The 24,222-nt window shown below is 38.6% G+C and overlaps 3 protein-coding genes across 3 annotated transcripts; all 3 read right to left on the reverse strand.

Moving 5' to 3' along the window:
• Window positions 1-6,342: 6,342 nt before the first annotated feature.
• Window positions 6,343-8,369, reverse strand: LOC115449609 (adhesive plaque matrix protein). Its single transcript, XM_030177472.1, has 2 exons — window positions 8,296-8,369; window positions 6,343-7,858 (listed from the first exon to the last, which is right to left on the reverse strand). The coding sequence occupies exons 1-2, from the start codon at window positions 8,305-8,307 to the stop codon at window positions 7,046-7,048; spliced, it is 825 nt and encodes a 274-aa protein (XP_030033332.1). The 5' UTR covers window positions 8,308-8,369; the 3' UTR covers window positions 6,343-7,045.
• Window positions 8,370-10,982: 2,613 nt separating this feature from the next.
• Window positions 10,983-12,082, reverse strand: LOC115449605 (neuropeptide-like protein 30). Its single transcript, XM_030177467.2, has 3 exons — window positions 11,971-12,082; window positions 11,423-11,695; window positions 10,983-11,232 (listed from the first exon to the last, which is right to left on the reverse strand). The coding sequence occupies exons 1-3, from the start codon at window positions 11,980-11,982 to the stop codon at window positions 11,149-11,151; spliced, it is 369 nt and encodes a 122-aa protein (XP_030033327.1). The 5' UTR covers window positions 11,983-12,082; the 3' UTR covers window positions 10,983-11,148.
• An 8,946-nt stretch (window positions 12,083-21,028) lies between these two features.
• Window positions 21,029-21,960, reverse strand: LOC115449606 (keratin-associated protein 19-2). Its single transcript, XM_030177469.2, has 2 exons — window positions 21,884-21,960; window positions 21,029-21,647 (listed from the first exon to the last, which is right to left on the reverse strand). Exons 1-2 carry the CDS (start codon window positions 21,893-21,895, stop codon window positions 21,120-21,122), a joined length of 540 nt encoding a protein of 179 aa, XP_030033329.1. The 5' UTR covers window positions 21,896-21,960; the 3' UTR covers window positions 21,029-21,119.
• Window positions 21,961-24,222: the final 2,262 nt, after the last annotated feature.

The raw sequence follows: 24,222 nt of genomic DNA on the forward strand, positions 1-24,222 counted from the left end.
AAACTAGCAAAGGCTTTATAGCTATATTCATATGTATGTGGTCAAAAGCAGTGCATATCGAACTTGTTTCAGATTTATCAACACAAACCTTTATAGCAGCGTTGAAAAGAATGTGTGCAAGAAGAGGCACTCCGAAACATATCTACTCGGATAATGGAACTAACTTCGTTGGAGCAGCCAAAGTATTGATTGAAGAGTTCCAGCAGTACAAAACAATGTTATCTTCAGAATTCTTTAAAGAAATCAACGACCTTCAAATCGAATGGCACTTTAATGCTCCATCTTGGCCATCGGCAGGAGGCTTATGGGAAGCCGCTGTACGTTCCATGAAGGCACACCTGAAAAGGGTAATCGGACAACAGAGGCTAACGTACGAACAATTTGGAACGCTTCTTACTCAAATCGAAGCATGCATGAACAGCAGACCACTGGGTCCTTTATCGGAAGATGTAGAGGATTTGGAATATCTTACGCCCGGTCTTTTCCTCACAGGGTGTCCAACGCTCATATTACCACTTAATGAACCGGAAGAACTTAAATCTATAGATATCCGAAACAACTGGAAACTCATTGAACTCATGCGCCGACACTACTGGGATCGTTGGTCAAACGAATATCTGCATTTGTTACAAAACCGAAATAAGTGGCAACATATTAAAGAAAATTTAAAAACGGGACAACTAGTCCTCGTGAAGGAAAGTAATTTACCTCCCTGCAAATGGGCTATGGGTCGCATAGTCGAAGTGCACCCAGGCAGCGACAACATAGTTCGAGTAGTCACACTTAAGACTCAAAATGGGTTACTCAAAAGACCTATAACCAAACTAGCTCCACTACCTATTAACGAATATAGCATGGAAATTGTCTCACGAAAAGGTCCTGACGCTGAGCATTGTAAGAAGAAGAAAATAACTCCGACAATAAAGACGAAAACAGTCAACAGCTTGTTAATAGTACTACTACTTGTGTTAACAATGCTGACAGGTGGAAATGCTACACCCATACAACATTTTAAAATAACGCAATTGACCGACAACCAACCGATTTACTTTGACCCCGTGGGAAGTATTCAACTTATACACGATGAGTGGAAACTTCTAGTATACTACAACTTGTCAACATTCTGGCAAAGTACAAAAAAGGTCGAGAAATTCGTTAATCGTCTAGATCAACTATGTGACACTATGCCGAATGAACCCTGTCTCTCTGTGATAGAACAACTAAGATTCGAAATGAATAAACTGAATGAATACAACATGTTGCTACTATCACAACATCACAAACGTAAACGCCGCGGCTACTTCAACGGAGTAGGAAATGTGGCGCGAGCTCTGTTTGGTGTCCTTGATAGCGATTTTGCAGAAAAATACTCTCAAGAGTCAAGACATTCAAAAAATCAAAACAAACGAACAACATTTACTACAGTTGATAAGAAATCAGACACTCATTATCGAAGCAGAAAACAACATTATGACGAAAAATGAAGACTTCGTAAAAACGCAGTTAGGTGTGATTCAGCAATTCATGGAAAAAACGGAATATAATACCGCAGTCATAGAAAACAGATTTCAAATTATGAAAACGATGAACGACGTTAACGCTGGAGCAATAACTGCAAGTTTACTACTTTCCGTATTGAGAAGAAACCAACAAATGCTCCTAGATGCATTGACAAATATTTATAATGGAAATCTCGATAGGAAACTATTCACGCCAAAGCAGTTATCAGAACAACTTAATTACATTGCCGGAATTATATCGAAAAGGTTAACTCTACCAATTAAAAACAGTAACGGAGCGAGCATTCAAAATATTTACAAGCTTATATACGTCAAAGCTCGTCTCACTCAACAATACCTACTATTTGAACTGCATATTCCGTTGTTAAGCGATGATGAATATACATTATATCGCAATATACCAATACCTAGACAGCTCTCTACCAACCAATGTCAGGTGATAGAGATAACAGCAAAGTATATTGGAGTGAACTATGTAAAGAATACCTACATACAAATGGAAGAAATAGATCTTCAGCAATGTACGACTATGACGGAGGATGATTACATCTGTCACGCCTACACACCAATAAAAACCCTGAATGGAGTCACTGCATCATGTGTAGCCAAACTGCTGAGTCAACATGTCAATAATATCACATGTGATTGGATAACACAGCCATGCTCGGACAAATGGATAAAATTACATAGGCCAAACATATGGTTATATAACTGCATCGATGACTGTTCGACCCGCATCGTATGTGAAAATCAAATTACAACAACAATTATGACAAAGGCGGGACTTCTTGCCATAGGTCAGGATTGTGTAATACAACACAACGATGCTACAGTATACTCACACAACGTTTTTAGTAGTAAAACCAACATCGGCATTTCTTTGGAAATACCTACTATTGATTCACCGAATGATATGTGGAGTACGTTTAAAAATACAAAGATTGTGCTACCTAAACTGAACTTATCAGAGGATCAGAGTTTGGTCGACAACCAGATAACCGTCCAGAAGAAACAAGAGAGATTACCCAACGAGTTGAGCATCCACGACATTGGTAACTACTCGATTAGCACTTTGCTGGTGGGAGGAATCGTCTTCGCTATCATCGTATGGCAAGCTAAAAGATATCTTCCTCGGTGTAAGAACAGTAATACCCCCACAGCAGTTAAGACTCCACAGATAGCAGAGAACATAGAAATAGGGGATAGTGCCGCTTATGCTGAAATAGAAGATGGACGTCGGAAGACATTAAAGCCTCAACCAGCAATAGAGACAAGATTTCAACTATAATAATTCTTTTGTAAAAAATTATAGTGTGCTTATTATTTTAATTGCTATTTTTGTAACATTTTTACTATTCTATGTAACTTGTAACGCAAGTTTGGTGATCTGAGTATACACACCTTTCCCCCGGGAGCATGTACGAGCCAATAATGCTCATACAGCAATTATCGTACATATATTCGTCGATATGTGCTAAATAAAACAGTCGTCACAAAACACTCGTCACGCGCTAAACTATTATAAACAAACGTGCGACTCAGATTACTAAACGTATATCTTTATTTACAATAAACTCTTAAGCTTCAAAGTGGTTTGGCGTTAACTATTTTGGCCTACAAACACACAACTACTACCGGGCATCGTCAACGGCGAAAGCCCCAACACTATATTTAGTTGATTCCTATCATCTTCTCTTAAAGTACATATCATTTTAATTTGCGATGAACGCTTTAAATAGACAATTTAATAAGAAATATCTTGGTAGCTAAATATTTAAAAAAAAACAAAATTGTATTAATTTATTCGTAATGCTTTGCATATTCCTCATGTAACTCGTGCGGCAAAAAGGACTATGAAATTAATGCTCAAGCCCGTTCGAGGGAGGGGTAAGTATTATTAAAAGCGAAAGTTTGTGAAAATGATTCGATGTTTGTTGGAAGTAGATGCAGAAACAGCTGAGTGGACTTCTATTAAATTTGGTTCAAAAGTAGGTCATGTTCTGGCATAGCCTAATTTTTATTCTGGTAATTTACTCCCATAATAAATAATGGATTTTTTAAGTATGTGGCGCTAGTGTTCACAGGTGACGCTATGAATTCCTATAATGATTTAGGGACTTTGTAGTGGGCAAACTCGCTAGCAGCACTTAGTGATATAATTAATTTATTTATTCATTAGTAAAGCCTTACTAACTTAAACAATAATTTACTTAAACATTTAAATGTATGCTTCTGATTTACTTATAGGTAAGCTTGATAATAAACTAGTTTAAATTGTCATAAATTCTATAGCTAAGAGTAGTATTTATTTTTTAATTAATGGACTGGGTAATGAGATTGGTATAAAATAACAATTTATTTTAATTATAACCAAAATGGATAATATTAAATGAAAAAAAAACGTTAAATTTAAAATCATAAGTACTTATTCATTTTAATTTTATGAAATTACTAATCGAACAATGCGCAGCACTAGACATGCGTTCTAAAAACCTATTGTTTACAAATACGTTTTGAAACTAGATATCGCTTGCCTTAATTTTAGTTTCAGTTTTTATATAAAATTGGTTTATTATTGTCTTCTAAATTTTAGGATCATAAAAACACCTTTTAACATAATATCGTAAAATATTATATTATTATGTATCTCCCTTTTTCTTTCAGTATTGTTCAACTGCACGCGCCGTGCCGCACCTTGGGTAGGAACCGTAACCGAGGAGGAAGGAAATAACAGCTCAAGTTCATAATATGATTTAATGCCAGGCTGATTTAAAAAAAATGCTTTACAATATTTAAATATTGAAATAAAACTATTTTACGAACTTTATCGCGGTTTTTTATATTATAATTTTCTCTCGACGTCCGGAAGACTTTGCAGCCTTCTTGGTCATGTGAGGACTGAGTTGATTGGTTGTTGGCCATCCGAAAAGTCTACATATCCGCAGGCACAATGAAGTATAAAATATATTCATGAAATATTTGCGCCAGTATTATATTCAAAGCTTTTTAAATTTTCTTTCCCTTTTCTTTAATTTATTCAACGACCCAATTTCTCTAGTAAATTAATAAAAAGATAAGGATTTTTACAATGCTAGAGGCAATATTATGTTCGGGGATTGTTAGTAGTAAGTACCTCTGACCTCTCAATTCAAAGGCTTCTTTATGTCAAGCACTAGATTTTACTTGTACCTGCGAGGAAGGTAAGGTAGGCACCTACTTTAAGAGTGCTGGAGGTAACTCTAGGGAGATAATTTCAGTTTCCATCAGTACCTAACGTAGTGATTATATTGTTTTTGGTTAATACTTATTACCCACCATGTGTGTACAGAAGGTAACCGTTTCCTCCAAAGAGCTTTATAAGGAAACTTTATTCTCACCCCGTGACCCCCAATAGCGTATCACAGCTTGACAGGTTTTTTGCATACTTAACTATTATAAAATATATCTTTAAGTTTATTAATGAATAGCTCATTAGCGTGAGCAAAGTTTTTAGTGATAGTTACTTATAACATCCGGTCAAAATAACGCCCAAACCAACCAACCACACGCCGTTGCTGCGAGCCCCGAGCTCGCTAGCGCCGCGCCTGCACAAGGCGGAAGCGGCGGGAATCTCCGTCGACGCCATACGCGCGCCATTACTCGCCCGGCACGTTACCGCTAAGTTACACATTATTATTGTAAACTATATTATTATTATTTTAATTCCAATAAAAATTATTGTGAAATAGTTACATTAGAACGATATTTACCGCTAAGACGTTTTTATTACATAGATACGTTGTCCGAGCTCAATACTAGCAAGACGAAAGCAAGGTAATTGCCCGACATTCATTTAGTCAACCTCCAACCACTGTCGCGGCTAGTCGGCTTACTAACTTTTTGTATTTTTATAAATAAAATGCCTTCCTGTTTTAGACGATGTACAAATTATACTCCAACTGTGTATAAAAAAATGTTTCATTTCATACGTTAGTAATAAGTATACACTATTTATCTTATTTTTTTACTAATAAATGCATTTTATTCGACTATCATTGCGACGGGGCGGTCGATGCTCGGGCCCATTTAGGCATACTCGGGCTAATTCGGGCCGTATCAATGCGAGCCGCTAGGGCTGTGACTATAGTAAATAGTGCGCTGTTTTTATGTGCAATTTTGTTAGTGTATGACGCGTCTATTTGTAAAACGTCATTGGTTTACCGCGTGTAACTCATCAGGTGTCGAGCACGCGCGTCACTGATGTGGGTAATTACTGCCGTCGGCGTGCACGGCGCCCGCCGCTTCCTGCCGTTTACGTGCTGGGAGTTATTAGCGAAGAAAGTAAAACCTGTCGTGATCTTTATGATGCACATTAACATTATTTGTACACTGCATTATTGTAGTTTATGGATATGTAAATCATGACGTTCATTCAATTTGCAATATGCTAAGGTTACTTACCTACTTTTGTGTGTCAACTTTTTACAGTCAGGCGCTTTTTCGCATGAGACGGAGCACCAAACTTGGTCATTGGTTCTTCTCTGTGTTAATTATTATTCACAGAACGTAATTAACATAATAATATATTTTACGCACTCTATAAGTAGCACCAGGTTGATATTGTATAATGTAGAACATTGCACTCTCTACATTAGAAACTCGTTCTCTACAATAATGAAGTAACATTGTTTTTGAAGAGCGATTTTTTTATTTTTATGTTCTCCATCGCGGCGCTGCTGAGAATGGGAGTTAGTTGATGCTTTAGTAGGCCACTGGGTAAATAAGTAAGAAAGCTAGAGAATTTTTACGTGGGGGTCAATCAAAGAATTTGGTAAAAAATATATATATTGTTTCCTTATTTATTATGTTAGTTAAGTATACACTGCCGTTAGATTGACAAATAAAACAATATGTGTTCGTTAGAATATTAACATTGTATACAATCGTTGAAGAGTCGGGCGTGATTCACGAGATTCAATAAGAAACACTGCACCGCTCTACCTGCAAACGATTCAGTTTAGTTCGTAACAGTTCGAAATTGTCATTATACTAGTCGATAGTCGATGTGTGATCGATATAAATTACCCATACTTATCTTATAATAAGTTACAAATAATAATAAATAAAGTTAAAAACATGCTTACACTAAATGATGAACTTGACGTGGCCAGTATAAGGCGCACTATGTGCAGCGCTCATTGTCTACTCTCCCGGCGCCAAATCGAGTTATTGTGTTACAGTGAGCTTGAAACTATATTATTATAATATAGGTCTTTGTCACACGCAGCCGGGCATGGTCTGGACGGAGCAGGCGAAACCATGTTCTATATATCGTAAATAGTTGAAAGCTCTGAAGGCCTGAAAGCCCGTTGGTAGTGATGAAGCTACAGTAGCGGATAAGTGGTAGCGGTATTATTTATTGAACCTATACTTAGATAGGTATGTATTTTATTACGTTTGCCCTCATCTGCTCAGCTGCGTGTGGTCAAAGTTTTTGTCTTAAGTATTTAGTTCTCTCTCCCATCGTGCGTGCCGCATGAAGCGCATCACGTCCTCGTTATCCTGTACTTGTGAACTCTAATTATGACAGGGGACTCGGTCGGCGCAACTTTTTTTGGTACTGATTGTTTTTTTGTCGGCTCTTTTTGATATGAGTATCCTCCATGCGCGGTCGGCTTGGCGTACAGGATGGTAGGCGAGGTCTCCTGGCTCGCTGGGTACTGTGTCTGTGGCTGCGACTGCGCCTGGGACTGAGGCTCAATTTGTGACTGAGGTTGCGGCGGTGGCTTCGCGTACGTCACGTGCGCCACCGACGTTGGGTACATCTGCGCGGGGTAATCAACCTCGTTCGAAGTCAGCTGCGGCTCGGGCCGACTGTATGAGTTCTCCTGGTACACGTCAGCGTAGCTCGGTCGCACGTATGATGAGCTCACGTACGACGGCTTCGTATACTCTGAGTGCATGTACGAAGGCCGAGGGTATTCAGAGTACGCGGGCCGGTTGTAGTCCGAGTGCGAATACGAGGGTCGCGGGTAGTCATCATGCGCGTACGCGGAGGGCGGCCGCGACAGGTCCGTGAACGATGAGGAGGAGGTGGCGTACGCAGGGCGCGAGTAGGTCGGGCGGTGCTTGGAGCCGGCATGCAGCAGGTCGCGCTTGGTGGGCGCGAGGGGTGTCGGTGACAACACGTGCAGCACCGGCATGGGCGGGTGCAGCGGGAACGCGGCGAACACGTACGGCTCGTACTCCTGCGCGAACTCGCCCGCGTACACGCCGCCGTAGTGGCTTCGGCGGTGATGCGCCGCGCGCAGCGGCTCGCACTGCGCCCAGCCGCACACGCACAGCAGCAACAATGAAGCCTGACGCAAACAAAATTATCACCATTCGTTACATACTGTTCTGAATATGTGTTTCAGAGAACTATGCTGTAGAGACAGGCTGTAAGTACTTAGTCTGATTGAATCAAATGTTAGGGACTTAGTTTGAAATCAATGTATAAGTCCTGAAGCACAATATGTAATTTAGCTATTCTTTTTATATAGAACGACCGTAATATAAAAATACTGGTGCAATTACTAACTTCTAAGAACAATCTAAATATTTATACACTCTGTCATCAAAAGCGCCCAGACGGGGCAATAGTGCAGTGCAGGTGAAGTGTGGGTCGTGTTCATGTTAATATCTGCAGCTTCCCTCTGATGAGTAGCACTTCCCTCGGAGACGATATCGGGCCCCAGTGTACTTGAAGTATCGTGCAGAGTACAATATGTGGACTGTGTGAGGTTAGATGACTCACGATGATGTCCATATCGAGCGGGTGTCCGAGCGGGCGGGCGGCGGGCGAGCGACTGGCGGCGCGTGCCCCTGCCGTCTTCACTACGGCTCCGGCTGGATGTCTCGCACCAGCTATAGAGTTGTTAGCACTCTGTCACTGTATGATATTTCAGTGTGTGTCGAAATATGCATATAGTGGTCCCCGAGTTTAATGTCACGGTTGGCTTATTACCTTTGAACTAGTAGTTTTTATGCCGCGTATTTCGAGTCCCAGGTGAGTCATAACTTTGTGTATTCTTTCCTTAATAAACTGAGGAATTTAATATCAAGAAAGCTGCGGGGTAATCATATTATAGAAAAATATTTTCAATAAGTGGACCCCAACAAAAAAAGACTGATTTACGAAATCGAGTGTAAAATCTTGTTTAATCTACTTTGCACATTTGAAAAGCACTGTGAGGCTCTTTAAATATACCAAATGCTCAAAGAAAACATTAAATTGGTGTATAGAATATTCGTAAAAGACGAGTTAGTTGGTTCTCGCAGCTCTATATGCATATAGTTATTTGAGTAAGCGTGCAGCGTGCATGCGCTGGCTGTCAGCGCGGGCGGCGGCGCTTCCTTCCGCGTGGCGTCACTGGCGGCACGAGGAACCGCTCGGCTCATTGCCGCCGCGCGCGACAAAAACACGTTACTGCACTGCGCCGCCGGAATTCATTAACTTCACCGCATCGCGCCGCGCGACCGCACCAAAAAACACTTCCACTTACATGGGCTGCGGGAAGTAACACATTTTATTGTAATTATACTTTAGCCATGTAAACATCGTTAAATAGGGCGGGCCTGATATAAAACATGCGGCACAATACTTTACGAAAGTCAAGATGAATTGGGTGAGGGAGGACGAAAATGTCAAAGGAAATAAATGATTGCAGAGTTCTCGATTCAGAGGCCAGGAGAAGCACTGTCGGCCTGAGTAGGCTCAAGGCCCAGGGCAAGAGCAACAAATAAATAAAGGTTCCGAATTTTAACAATTTAGGAGGCTAAGATGCTTGATATACGTTGGTTGGTGGTGGTTACAAGGTGGTGACATAAAAAGGCCCTAAGTAGGTAATCGCGCGAGGCCCCTGGCGATGTAACTTGTCATGTAAGTACAACTAAAAAATCTCTCACATTTAGGCAATAAAGGTTGACATTACGACGGACATTTTAAATCGTTGTGAAATGACATTACATTTCAATGAAACAAGAGCGTGGGTACACGCGGTCGGAGGTCACGCGGCGCGCAGTCGTCACATACTAGAACGTTATTGTGAAAAGTAGACGATATTGGAGAAGATAAAATTGTAATATTATTTATTATACAAATGTATGCACAGCCTATAAATACGTATTAACTACGGTGTTGCCAGATGTGGAGAAATAAAGCTATAAAAATGAACGTGAAATGATTTAAGCATGAAAATAATATAATTTTTAATCACATTTTAAGGTCAAATTTTCGAATAAATATTAAAAACATTGATCGGCTTAAAGCACACGGCAACGGCCAAAATTGTTTTGTCGTTACTTTTCCAGGGGTCGGATCTAAGGAAGCCTGTAAATCCTAATGAAACAATTTGAAAAAAGAACAATACGATGTTTATAAAATGCCTTTTATTTTCTTGTTTTAAAGAAAAATATAAACTCTATATGAAAAAAGATATATAATAATGTAAGCATTGCTGGTTACTTTTAATTAATTTCAATAGAGCGATAAAATTGATTGTTTAATAAAGAAAGTGTTATGCTTTAAACCCATCGGTGTTTTTTTTTTGTTTCATCGAATTTGTACTGGAAACAATAAGCAAGGCATCACCGATTAACTATGACGCATCAATATGTAAATAACAATGAGAAGGCGTACCCTCTTGCGCTATCCGCGAATAAAGAATGTCACAATGTGCTGAATCTGTGCTAGATGCATAGATTCGCGATGATCCCCTTGACACCGCTACATATGTGATACATATTTACGTCGGCTGGTTGATAGCGGGCGAGTGTTGCAATTCGCGTTGCTGCGTGCGCGGAGCCTGTCTCACTTTGTAACGCTTTCTTATCTCTCTTTACATCTTTGTCGAAATTTACCAGTCGTATTGTTTATCTACCTTAAGCCGACTATTCGACTAAAATAGTAACAACAAAGTAATTTCCCGCAACAATACCATTTTTTAAGCAAAATTTTATAAGAGCCCCTGAATTGTTATAAAATTATATCTAAAATATGTAGCTGCTGTTTTTGTTTATTTTTTTAAAAATATTTTATATATGTCGTTTTTCATTAACTATAATATTATTTCGTTTACGAAATTTATCTGTATATGGTTTTAACGACTATATCGTGACATAAATAAAATAGTAATTGGAAAAGTTATTTATTAGCATTAATTATTTGTTATTAAATGTAATTATTTATTACCCATAATGTGTGTGGATGTCGGTTGATTAATGAAGTTGGAACATTTGCGAAACAAATCAATGTGTTCTTGTTTCTACACACGTTGCTCTCAATGTTTACGCACTTGTTATTGCGTGATTAGATTCCTATGTTCAATAACATTGTAGGTTGTTTATTATTCATGAGTGTAAATTGGTAATAATTCGTATGGCCAGTGTGACGAAAACCAACTCTTAATGAACAGAGAGGCAGATAAATAAATATAGATTATATTATTTGTTTAAACTTTGTTTATTGTGTACAAAAAATGTTTGAACAAAAACATTATTTACAAAACGAAGTAAAGGAGAAACTTAACAGTAAATAGCAATATATTAACATTTGTTTATGATAAAATTTGGCAAGAGTGCTCTAGAGCAGCTTTGTCGATGTAGTCGCTCACCACCAGCCGTGGGAGAGCGCAGGCGCGTACGACACGTGCGCCACGTGCGGCACTGACACGATCTTCTTCACGGCCACCACCTGCACACAACACAACAATTGAAGTCCAGCTCTATGGTGGAATGTATCTGATGGCATCAATTTTTTAACTCTCCGTTGTAAATCCTTAGGAAGCTGTGTTTAAATATGCAATGAAGTTGGAATTGAACATATAAATGAAAATGATATAAAGCTCTTTCATATAAATAGCGGGTGTCACGATGGTCGTTACCTTAGGAACAGAAACAATCTTCTTGACAATGACGGGTTCATGAACGATGGCGGGAGCGTGCTCAATGATGGGGGCACTGACAACACTGGCGCCGTAGCCGTAGCCCAGGCTGCCGCCGTACAGGCCGGAGCTGTAGCCGTCCCAGCCGGAGCTGTAGCCGTCCCAGCCGGAGCTGTAGCCTCCCCAGCCGGAGAGGAAGCCGCGCTTGTCGCGCTTGCCGGCCTCTGGGGCGGGGGCGGCCAGGGCGGCGGCGGCGAGGAGGACAATGCACACCTAAAACATTGGAAAACCTTTGTTACGAATGTTTCTAGAAAATATTTGGTACTCAAATAGGATGGATGTGGTTAGATCTTGCATGGTAGGCTATTTTAATATTTTGGTTTTAGTTTCAACAGAAAAGAAGTATTTTAGTTTTAGTTTCAATAGAAAGGAAAATATTAAGGTACTTATATATTTAAAATTAGTAGATTTAGGTTTTGCAAACCTATTTAAGCAATTGTGCAATGAAAAATTAATGCTTTTTTTTGGTTTAAATTTCGAATACTTACGAAGGTTTTCATGTTGTTTATTTTGTTGGTTTTGTTGGTTAGTGAGAGTCGGGAGGAGTCGGCTGACTGATGCTGAGCCCATAGACGCGTGAGTGTTTTATAGTCGGAGCGGCGCGCGTGAGGTCACTTAATTTTGTAAAACTGTCGCGGGTGTTTTGGGCGCGTTGGGTGACAGCGGGGTGACGCGAGGTGGCGGCGGGGGCTGGCAGGGGCGGTGAGGGGTGGCGGGAGATGGAAGCAGGGTAGATGCCGCAATATCTCATTATTGTAATTAATGCATATGCCGACACATCTGCCATATATTATTTGCATTATAGCAGCAGATCGCAGACGTCACGAGCATATTTTTTTAGATCCTAGTAAATATTATCGGTACAGGACCACTTATTAGTTAATCTGTTTAATGTCTTTTCGTTCATAATTACTTTCCTGTTTCTTTTTCACCAAAGGAAGTATAAAAATCGGGTTTTGAATATTAAACCGTCACATTACTCCAATGCCTGTTGGTGGATTTTTGTTGACACCGTGTTTGTTACTCAGGCACGTGTGATATATCCAGGTTTGGATATTGGGAATCCTAAGATATTTGTTGAATCCCTATATAACTACATAGGTATATACTTAGGTGACGACATAAAAAAGACCGTAAATGTGAAATTTCGATGGATGGCACAGGAGTAATAAAAAAGCTAACAGCTACACATCTGAAATGCAACACAATTGTCACTTTATAACCCATTATTGTACTTCCTGTGCGCCAGAAACCACAGTGACAGCTTTCTTAAACTTTTTATTCTCTATTAAAATTACTTAATTAATAAGGAATTATGAGAAGGACTTCAAAATATAAGTAGGTATTCTTTTGTTTTCAGAGTTAAGCAAGAGACAGAATATTACCCTTTAGAAGTAATATTTCCAAGCATAGGGAGGTGGATTCCTGAAATGTACGATCTAGGCCTCTTGATGATAAACAAAGTCGGATCCAAATAGAGTCTCGACTGGCGAGAGACGATTATCCCCCGGTAGTTGACACATTTATACCGGCTTGTTTGAAACGGGATCTACATAGACTGATCCCGAAGGCCGACGCACTTATAGTATAATTTCATCCACAAGGACGCGCCGTACTTCGTTCCCTAACCGCTTACAATGTGTGTGACACCATAAGTGTACACAGTCAAGGAAAGTGCTTCAGTCAGTCCCCTCACCCCGCGAAACTCCGCAACACCCTCGCGCGAAACGTGGTTGTGCGCGTTTTGTAGATGAAATGACCAAGACGAGGACCACTATGGCGAATAATTTGTGTACGGTGGTCGCTATTTGACCGGATACAAATATCCTATCATAGCCAATTATCTACTCTGTGGTACTATTCGAGATGATACTCTCATTTGCATTTTATCATCGGACTTCCCATCCTTGGAGAAAAGTTCATCCATTCCGTCTGAAAACCCCAGTGCCAGCACTGTGCGATTCCAGAGATAATTTTTTCCACTCTGGAATAAACTTCCGCCTACGTAACCTAGTTCAAAAGAGTTATATAACAAGTTTTTTAGGGTAGGCTGGCTGTGCTCTGGCATTGCTCATGTCCATGGGCGACGGTGACCACTTACCATCAGGCAGGCTATTAACTCTGACTCGGATGCAATAAAAAATAAAATCATACAAATCGAATGCTAGGTGCCTCACATACATTTAACTTTGCGAAACCAACATCAGGATGACTATTAAGGTAGAAAAAATGTACACATAATGTGATAATTGTCGTATGCTTGTTTATTGAGTAAATTGCTCTGATATTTGACACGTAGTACGTACAAGGGTGCAATTTTCACACAGATTGTACACATCGCAGATGTAACGCGTTCAGTAGACAAACAGAAGTGAGGTGAAGGAGATACAAGTTTCGAGAACTTTACATTTTTATTGTTTTTCTGTACGATTTACTTTAAAAAATTAAGTCGTACTTATATTTTTTATTTTTATCGGAACTAAAATTTTGTTTAATTTCTGTTATCATAATATAGAATTCGCTTATCTTCAATTTATTTTAAACAATTTAACTCATGTGGGTACTAAAGAATGATTTACCACAATAAATAAATTCCATGCCAGAATAATTGACTAAAATTTTTTTCTTTGTTGATTTCTTATTTCATTATTAAAATAAAAAGCAGTCGATTTATGGATATAATATAGTGGAAGCGCTAATATTTGTATAAACAAGTTAATGAGGAGATGCGCGTCACTCACTTGACGGAAGATGTCACGTTTGCCCTTAAACTATACCGACAGCCTCGGAAAGAAAGGCAAAATTAATTAAAACATACAGTGAATTCGCTTCGAATAATTAAAGCTAGGAATTCGTAGCATATTGTGTACAATTCATCACACCTAATGTAAAAAAATTAAAATTAACATTTTTGTAAGTTGTGACGAGGTGAGCTTTGTGGATACAACCAAATTTTTTGGTAAGTATCAGTTTTTTCACACTTGTACTCTTAACTTCAGTGGGAACCTCATATATATATATCTGCCCTAGCTAAAAAGCTGAGCGCCGCAGTTTTTGCAGTGATTGCATACATTGGTTTATTTAGCTTACTTTCATAGTTTGACGAGTTGTGGAAGTTGGCTATATGGTGAAGCTGCTGACTATAATACCATATTTGTTCTGAAAAGTAGAGGGATAAAATCAATTTATACACTAAGTTCTAGAATTCAAATGCTAATGATTAGTTTCGGTTCGCAGCTCCGAAAGTGTAAAAGTTTATTATCGCTATAAAAAGTAGCGTATAGCATTCAAAGATAGTATAGCCTCAGTTAAGGAAAGAATTTTCCGAATCGGATCAGTAAATCCAGATTAAATCAACCATCCTCACATCTCTATACGTACTCATATTATAAATGCGAAACTAACGCTGTCTGTTTGTAACGCTGTCACTGCTGCACTACAGAGCCGATTTTTAATAAATTTGCTATGAGGATAATTTGAGACTCTGGAATGGATATAGGTTACTGTTGGTTTTGGAAAAGTATACTTTAGGATTTTATCTCGGCAAAACTATATCAAGCAGGCGGAGCTCTGATAAAAGGCTAGTTAGTATAAATTAAATAAAACCTGTATGATTTATTTAGTAATTGCTGGTTTTTTATTGAGAGAATGTATGATTAGTTTCATAGTTCGTATGTCGCAGTCACGCAGCGCTTGTTTTGCGGCAATACTCACTACCCACATTAGTAGAGCAATCGCTGCGTGCGTTCATATGACGAAAATATTCTCACCTTCTTAATTACCTTAGTATTAAATTATGGACTTGTTGTAATATTATTTTATAACATTATGTCTTTATGAAGGACGCGGAAGGGGAATGCCTAGGCATAGGTTTAACTAGTGCATTCACAATACGCAGGGCTTATTAGGTTAGATAATCTTTCTTTAGATTTGTATTTCTGTTTTTTTTTTATTTCCTAGTCAATAGCGAATTTAGCGTCAGTTTATAATCGCTACACAAACTTTGAAAGCCTCGTAATTAATCTTTTCGACGTAATAATCAGTTCATTACCACTGAACCCAAGAAATTGATTGAACGTCGAAAAATTTGTGCAATACATTCTGGCGGCTCGCTCTTATGTTTACTATGCAGTAACAGCTCTGTTAACACCAATTACGGTCTGATTTCATACTTCTAATGTGGATAGTATATTAACACGCGTTTGGAATTGCTCAGCCATAACAGTAGGCGCGTAACACCTGTGTCAAGGCAGGAATACTCTTGATCATCAACGATTCTTTTACTATGTTTAGTAAGACGGAAGACCGTCAGATAACTTTAGGTTATTTAGGTCACCTAAAAGTAAGCTAGGAAGCTTACTATTAGGTGACCTAAATAACCTAAAGTTATCTTCATCAACAGCCACATGATGTCCACTGTTGAACATAATTTTATGTTCGGTATAGGCCTCTCCTAAAGATTTCTAGCCGGAATTGTCAAAAGCAGCCAGCATCCAGAGAATGTAAATATGTAGTTGAGTAACATTGCTATTACGTTACGAAGGCGTTAGATTTCCGATGAATACGATTTACTTGGCTTGTTGTATGTAGAACATTAACAATTATAAACAATTAGTGTTTCTGATAGAAATAAATAAGCAGAAGAGCATGTCTACAAATAAATAATGAGAAAAACACATCACCCACGTGACGGCAAGCGATACCAATATACAATTTTGTTGATTTCTTCAGACTTTAAAATAAGGGATGGTTAAAACTTCGTTGAGAAATAGAGTCATGTTGACTATGCAGTATGGCCATGTATTTTAAATTTATTAAGATATCCAACAACTTTGCTTTATGTTAGTCTCATGAGGTCAATTGTGTTTTTTGATAAAACACGTGTCAAGTGATCGTGACCCGAAGAGCATAAATTAAAGCTTTGGTATAGAGCACATTGCCCTGAAAAATACAAAACCTGAACATCGTAATTACAAACTCCGCTTTAGTATTTTTAGGTCAGTAAAGTTGTACGCTATAACACCAAAAGAAAAAGAGTCAGACAATTAAACAGATGGTCTGATGACATAAAAAAGGTTGCAGGACCGCTGTGTCTGAGAGTTGCAAGAGACAGAGAAGAATGGAAGAGGTTAGAGGAGGCCTATGTGTCTGCAGGACATGCTGATTTAGATTTGGAACCGGACTGATGTGCACACTTATATTCTATATAAACTCATTGTAAAATCAATAATAAAGGCTTTTGAATTTGAATTTGAAAGTTATACGCACGCATTCATCGACTGCACATCTCGCAGGATCTACTGTTGTGAGACGGTGCGGCGACGGCGCGGCGACGGCGCGGCGACGGCGCGGCGACGGCGCGGCGCCTCACTAGTCACTATTCACAGCAAGGCGACCGGTTCTACTGCCCGATTATGTCATTGTACAGCCTAGTTCTCTTATTAATATATACTACTAACTCTTATTGCTCTACATTACAACAATGTAATCGATACTGTATTTATTAACATTAAAAGAAATTAATAAGTCAATTAGGTATGTCCAAAATAAAATTTTAAGAATATTGTAGGTTATTTATTTTATGTTTAGAGCTTAAAGGATATACGGTCGTTAATTGTGATCGTATTTGATATTAGTACCACGGAATTTACTGCGGACGGGTGGGCAGCGCCAAAAGCTTGTCACGCAATATCATATAGGATCTATTCTATGTATAACGGGGCTGAGGAACAAATACATACATAACATCACGCATTTATCCCCGAAGGGGTATGCAGAGGCGCAACTAGGGCACCCACTTTTCGCCAAATATGTTCCGTCCCATGATGTGATAGGGGGCGAGCCTATCGCCATATCGGGCACAAATTCCAGACTCCGGGCTGATACTGAGCAGAAAAACCCAGATATCATTTTGCCCGACCCGGGATTCGAACCCAGGACCTCAGAGCGCTATTGTACCGGACATGCAATACAACTACGCCACCGAGGCAGTCAACACCGAGGAACAAATAATCTTTATTTTATTACGATTAAGGTAAACTTCTTCAAATATATGGAAATAGAAATATCCAAAAGCTCTACCATAACCTGACCTCCAAAACACAAGTGTTTATTCCGGAAGGCAGCTAGACCTTGGCACACACTCCACAGCCATTAATATGATGTGTTTCTATCTGTACCCCTCACCCGGCTCTGTGTTTTGCAATTGCCGGTTGCGTAAAGAGTGTGCGATAAACACATCAAGTCCAGCGCGCGAACTATTCGCAACACTAGCGGAGCGGTCTCTTGGCCAACGTGTAGCGAACACCATCAATCAGCCCCCCGCTGCAACCCGCCACCACATACATTACCGCGCGTTATAAATTCATTTTAGAAGAGAAATCACAGTTTAGTAAGTATTAAGGTCAATCAATTGGCAAACTATTCTTGGCCGCGCCTATTCCTGACTTGCAAAAAGGTTTCGCTGCGAGAGAAGTGTGTTTGTACAGAAAGTAAACAATTTGATAGCGATATATGTTTAAAAGATAGCCAAAGGCATTCGAAACCTGTGCTTAAAAAAATAAGAATTATCATACAAACTCTCACACAATATTAATTATTATGAAAAGAACTGATGAAAATCGTATCTAACGTATAATAATAATGTAAGGAACTCGTAATCTGTATGTTTATCCTCAGCTAGAGTTAAAGTGGAAGGATATGGCATAACTAAAGACGTTCTGTAAGTCCTACATTGTCTCAAACGAAATGTAATTTGTGACAGACAAAACAAGCCCACTGCCGGAGGTGTAATCCTTCAATGTACACGTCTTGTACACCGCAGGGCCTGGATCGTGGATGTTGCCTCACGTGAGATTTATCTGCCGCCGCACTGCGCGAATATGGACTGATTTGAAACTTGATTACCACCGCATCACGCAGGAAATTAAAGCTTACCTTACGACACCGGACGGCGGGCGGCGGACAGGGGACATGCTTCAGTAATAATTCATTTATTTAACTAGGTTATAATATGTCATATCTAGAATATAGATAAGTAAAATTAGCATAATATTCTTGCTTTTTGGGTTTACAGTATTCTTTGCAGTAAAACATTGTGTAAATCTATAGTCAAGTAAGCAACTAATTAAAAATTAATTTGAAATTTGACAGAAAATTCATGAATACGTTGGTGACCCTTAAACAATAGGAGTGAGAGCTTGAGCTGCTAGAGTTATATACAGCGGCACAGTAACAGTAAAAGTAAACACACACACACACATACTACGTAATTGTATCATAATAACTTTTTATTTTTATGCCAAAGATATTGAAATAAAACTATTAACTTTATAGATATTCTCGCGGGTTTTTCATAATAGTTGTATAATACTGCCTAATCGGACTTATTCTTATTGTTGACTGAACTATCTACAACAACGCACTACAGAGTTGTTTTAATGACACATCTAGATGCTAAAACTGCTGACGTTAGGTATTTAAGTACTATATTAATAGGGCGGATAATAATCATTAAGTTAATAATATTCTAACAAAAATAATTTAATTGAAATACGGTACGAACTCTATTTTATTTTACATACAGGTAAAGAAAACTTATTTTTTAATTAATCTATCTACATAAAATTTATAATTTATTTAACCAAATAAAAAATTAACATGATATTTAAAGATGTGTGTTTGAAGTCTGGTTTAATGTATGTAAATACGTTGGTAAAGTTCTGTTCACGTCGATGTACGCAAACATACTATGTATGTTCGTATATATGCGACGAGTGTATTTACATAGTGCCTTAGAGTTCCGTCGAATCATTTTGACTTATCTGTATAGGTCGGGGTCGTTGCATATAATTTATTAACATATACATATGTATAAAAACATCTTTATTAGTTATAATTTATATTGTTTTTCAAGTGGTCCCTCTCATGTTTATTAATGGCGTCAATCTTTGCAGTTATTGTAATATGCTTCTGCAACGGCTTGTGCGTGTCACTCTGGATTGGAACAAAATTAATATAATAAAAATAATAATATAAGGTTACTTTTTATTTTACCACCAGTTCGGAGAGCAGTTTCTACAGAAAAGATCGCGGCTTCCTCTAATTAAGCTCCTCTAATCAGTTTACGGCACTACAGCATAAATATTACAATAAACGGCTAATTTGCTTTAGAGCAGATCTTTTATTTAATCGTAATATGAGTTTATTTCCTATTTAAGTGAAAGTATATCAACTTGATTCAAATCTTCGTCACTTCCACCGGCTATCGGTATGAACAACCGGGCTGCTAGTACCTCTTATTTGTTGCTCGGCCGAAGCTGGCCAAAAAATAATTTCATAAACCTTATGCCGTTCATCAAAGGCCATCAAGTTAAATTTACAAATCCATAAAACATTCTACAAATCCTAATAAAATTGCCAGTCATTTCGTAATAAAATATATATTTCTTCGTTCAACAACTCGCTATATACGAATTATATATTTAGCTTTAATTATGTTATGCAAATATAGAAATATATTCGCATGCAGCATCTCACTGTCGATGTTATATTTGTGTTGTTACATTTGTCGTCGCTTGATTGGCGACTAGTCGGGATCTACGTTGTTGCGTCACAACCTCTGGTCGGACCCAGTCGCTAGTTTGTTTCCATAAATTAAATAAAAATATGATGTAAGATTTAATTTTATACACGAGTTAAAACGAATTTAATTGAAACCTTCGTCCTTATCTTCAAAAATTTTACCGCTTTTTAGGTTATAATTTTTTTAAATACAAATTTATTTAAAATGATCACCAGCAATGGGCTCTTATTTATAGTTATTGTCACCCACAGAACTAATAACATTATTGGAAGATTTATATCAAAAACTAGCTTTTGCTCGCGGTTCCGCTTGCGTGAAAAAGATTTTTAAGGGATAACAGGCCCGATTTACTTTTACCCTGGTAATTGTAGTCTAAATTTTAAATTAGACCTCTAGCAATAAACCAGTGAAAACTGTTAGTTTTTGTGTGATGCGTGAACAAACGTACAGACAGAGGGACATACAGACAAAAATTATAAAAACAGTTGTTTTGGCTTCTGTTGTTGTAATAAAGACCTCCAATATTCGTTTTTCTTCAATATCTGTAATGTACAGACTTCGATCTGTTAAAATTTTATTACTCGTAAAGATAAAAGAGACCGACCGATAAAGCTTGGTTTATACTTACGGTGTCCATACAAAAGACATCAACGTGTTCATATTATTGTATAACCTTGAACTTACTGATAAGTACACAGAGATCACTGTTTGGGAGGCTTAATTATATACTTCCGCGTGGACAAACGAATTAATAGTCAAATTGTATTGTTAATCTCGTTGTGGTGGGAATTTTAGAGGTCACGAATCAATAAAATTTTATTATACAGTGCTATTACCATAATGATATTGTGATTTTGAATCTCAATGTATTATGGTATTTCTAAATATTTTAGTTAAGATATCCTTTATATTTAATTTTTACTCAATCGTGAATGATATGGATTGTTGATTAAAAAACTATGTTGTGTCAAAAATAAAAAAATATATTTGTTTGAACAAAAACTAAACAATATTTACACTAAACGGGATCACAATGAGCGTTGACTAGACACTTCACCACCAGCCGCTGTGGCCGTGGCCACTGCCGTATCCGCCGCTGTAACCTCCGTAGCCGGAGCCGTAGCCGGAACCGTAGCCGGAGTATCCGCCAGAGTATCCACCAGAGTATCCGCCAGAGTATCCGCCAGAGTATCCGCCAATGCCGGAGTAGCCGGAGCTGTAGCTAGGGCTGGCGACGACTTTCTTGACAGTCACCACTTGGGGCACGGAGACGACCTTGTTCACGCTGACCACCTGCGGCACGCTCACCACCTTGGGTACATTGACAACCTTGTTGACAGCGATGACTTGAGCAGAGGGGGCGGAGTAGCCGCTGTAACCGCTGTAACCGCCGTATCCTCCATTTCCGCTGTATCCGCCGTATCCACCGAGGCTGTAACCGCCGTATCCGCCATGACCACTGTACCCAGAGCCATAACCGGATCCGTAGCCGGAGCTGAGTCCGTGAAGGAATCCACGCTTCTCACGAGGCTTCTCGGCCTCGGCGGCGAAAGCGACGGCCACGAGGGCGCAGACTACGATCTGAAAACATAATGTAGATTAGATACAGGTGGCGGGACAACTGACATATCGTGTGATGAAACTTTTACTAATTAATGCCGAAATTTAACTGATAGATATTTCTTTTGAGATTTTGTAAAAATTATAAAAACAGTTATCAGATTCAATATTGAAGTTCGCTCAAAAAGAGTAAATCTGGTAAACAATCCGAGCGGTTTCTGCGGTGAGTGATCACACGAACAGTGGTTGGTACTCACGAAGGATTTCATGGTGAGCGTTGGTTGGTGTGCGGTGGATGTGTGATGCTGTCGGAGGAGTCTGCTCGGTATATATACGACGCGGGAGGCGGTGTCGCAAGCCGTCCTCGCGCCGCCCGCCGGCCGCCGACGGACTCGCGGCCTCGGGGGCTGATGTCAGCCCTTCCTGCTGGCCTTCCTGCATCACGGACTTTGAGGTGTGTTAGAAAAATAAATAGAAATAACACAAAGCAAAGGCTGGATTAAAGGGAAAGAGATAAACAGGTAGGTTTTATTTACTTTATTCAATTAATTGTGTGCACCGATGTAATATTAATATACAAATTTCAATAACTTATGCAAATAAATTTGGTTACGCAGACAGATGCATTTTATTATTGCGTTTAATTTTGGTACTTCTCCTTTAATGGTACTTGATTATAATTTATCTAATCATATTTATTTGTATTTTTAAAAATATTTTATGACACATTACTTTTGTCGATTAAATGATAAACTTATTTGTAACTTGTTCACAGAGACAGACAGACATTAGACAGAGACGTAACTAATGCACCCAGTTCTTTCTATGTGTATTCCGCCCCATTATGTGATAGGGGCCGATTCTACAAGACTTACAAGTAAAATTAATATGAAATAAAATATGTAAAAGAATAATAAATGCTGCTCGACTGCCTCGGTGGCGTAGTTGTACTGCATGTCCGGTACAATAGCGCTCTGAGGTCCTGGGTTCGAATCCCGGGTCGGGCAAAGTGATATTTAGGTTTTTCTGCTCAGTATCAGCCCGGAGTCTGGAATTTGAGCCCGATATGGCGATAGGCTCGCCCCCTATCACATCATGGGACGGAACATACTTGGCGAAGAGTGGGTGCCCTAGTTGCGCCTCTGCATACCCCTTCGGGGATAAATGCGTGATGTTATGTATGTATGTAAAAGAATAATAAATAATGCACATGATAAGAATTTTAAACTGACACGTGTTTGTCGGCATTTCACATTATTTAATGGACTGTATAAAAATGCATGCTTTCTGTTTTGGTACTAATATGGCTAGTTTGATTCTTTAAATTTATCTAGAGAACAAGTATTCTATTTATAAAGTATGCTAAAGCTGTGTGTGTTCGACATTATCACTGCTGTGGCCCGCGAATAATCGTAATTATAGCCTTTTATAAACGATGAAATATTTTCATAACTCTAGTGGAACTTAAAGAATTGAAAGTGGACTCCAATTATTGCCTCAATTTAAATAACATTTAATATAATCATAATTGTTGAACTCCGCGCGCTGGGTGAAGTGAGCGAACGGCGCGGGCGCATTGTTTGTGCCATTTTGGGTAAAAGTGCATTCGATTACTTTGTGACATTTAAAGGCCTTGCAGGTGATGTAAGCTCTTATTATAATTAAATAACATCGGACAGTGTGTATCGCGGATAAATGAGATATCAAGTTCGATTCTCGTTCTAGGAATTTTATTTTATTTAAAGATTAAAGATGCTACATATTTGTTTTATATAAAATTGCCATTGACAAATTCACCATGGCAGTTCAATTTGATATATTAAAAATCGTGTAATTTTACTGAATTGAATGAGATACAACTCGGAATGCTTGGCGGCAGAAGCAGGCAAAGTTGTGATACCTATCCAAATGGACGCATGCGCAGGAGAGACCTGCGGGTAGAACTGGATGAGAAAACAGAACAATGAACATTGTCTTTAGTACCACACACGGTCACTAAACAGCAAGGCTGTTCTTGAAACGATTATTAAAATGTAAATATATTAACCCAATGCTATCGATGATGCTTGAATTATAATGTAAAAATATAAATTATATATTGTTTAGGTTACATCAAGGGCAATGTAGCTACTGTACATTATATTTTTATTTATTATTTCGTCCTTGCAATCTGTAAATATACGTAATTGGTCGTTACAATTTTACGGAAATAAATGATGTGTCCTTTTCTATCCGATTATACAAATAACGGAAAAGTAACCAAGTGGTAAGAGTTTTGGCGGCATCTATGAAGTCGTAATGGAGATACTACCGGTGCAGAGGCACAGCCCGCTGAGTTTATTCTTTTTGATAGGAATGAGCCTATCGTCAAATTAGACACTTCCAATCCTGGTCTAGCTCACCGGTATTCTTAGAAAAATGTCGGTAAATTTTTATCTAAAAAGTTTGCATGTTGAATATATTCCTCTACGTCGTTATTAGGAAAACCTCACCGTTTTAATAACGTTGTGGTAAAACTAATAAGGAGATGAATGAGCTAAAAGCCAACCTGTATAATTATCTCGATGGTCACGCTTCACATCCGCGTAAATATAGA

The sequence above is a fragment of the Manduca sexta genome, chromosome 11 (assembly GCF_014839805.1).
Source record: "Manduca sexta isolate Smith_Timp_Sample1 chromosome 11, JHU_Msex_v1.0, whole genome shotgun sequence".
In the NCBI taxonomy this organism is placed as follows: domain Eukaryota; kingdom Metazoa; phylum Arthropoda; class Insecta; order Lepidoptera; family Sphingidae; genus Manduca; species Manduca sexta.

Bases quoted from the DNA above. Each gene is read 5' to 3' on its own strand.
- LOC115449605 (XM_030177467.2), bottom strand. The intron at 11,233-11,422 runs GTAACGACCATC...TGTTGTGTGCAG, and splicing joins AGATTGTTTCTGTTCCTAAG to GTGGTGGCCGTGAAGAAGAT.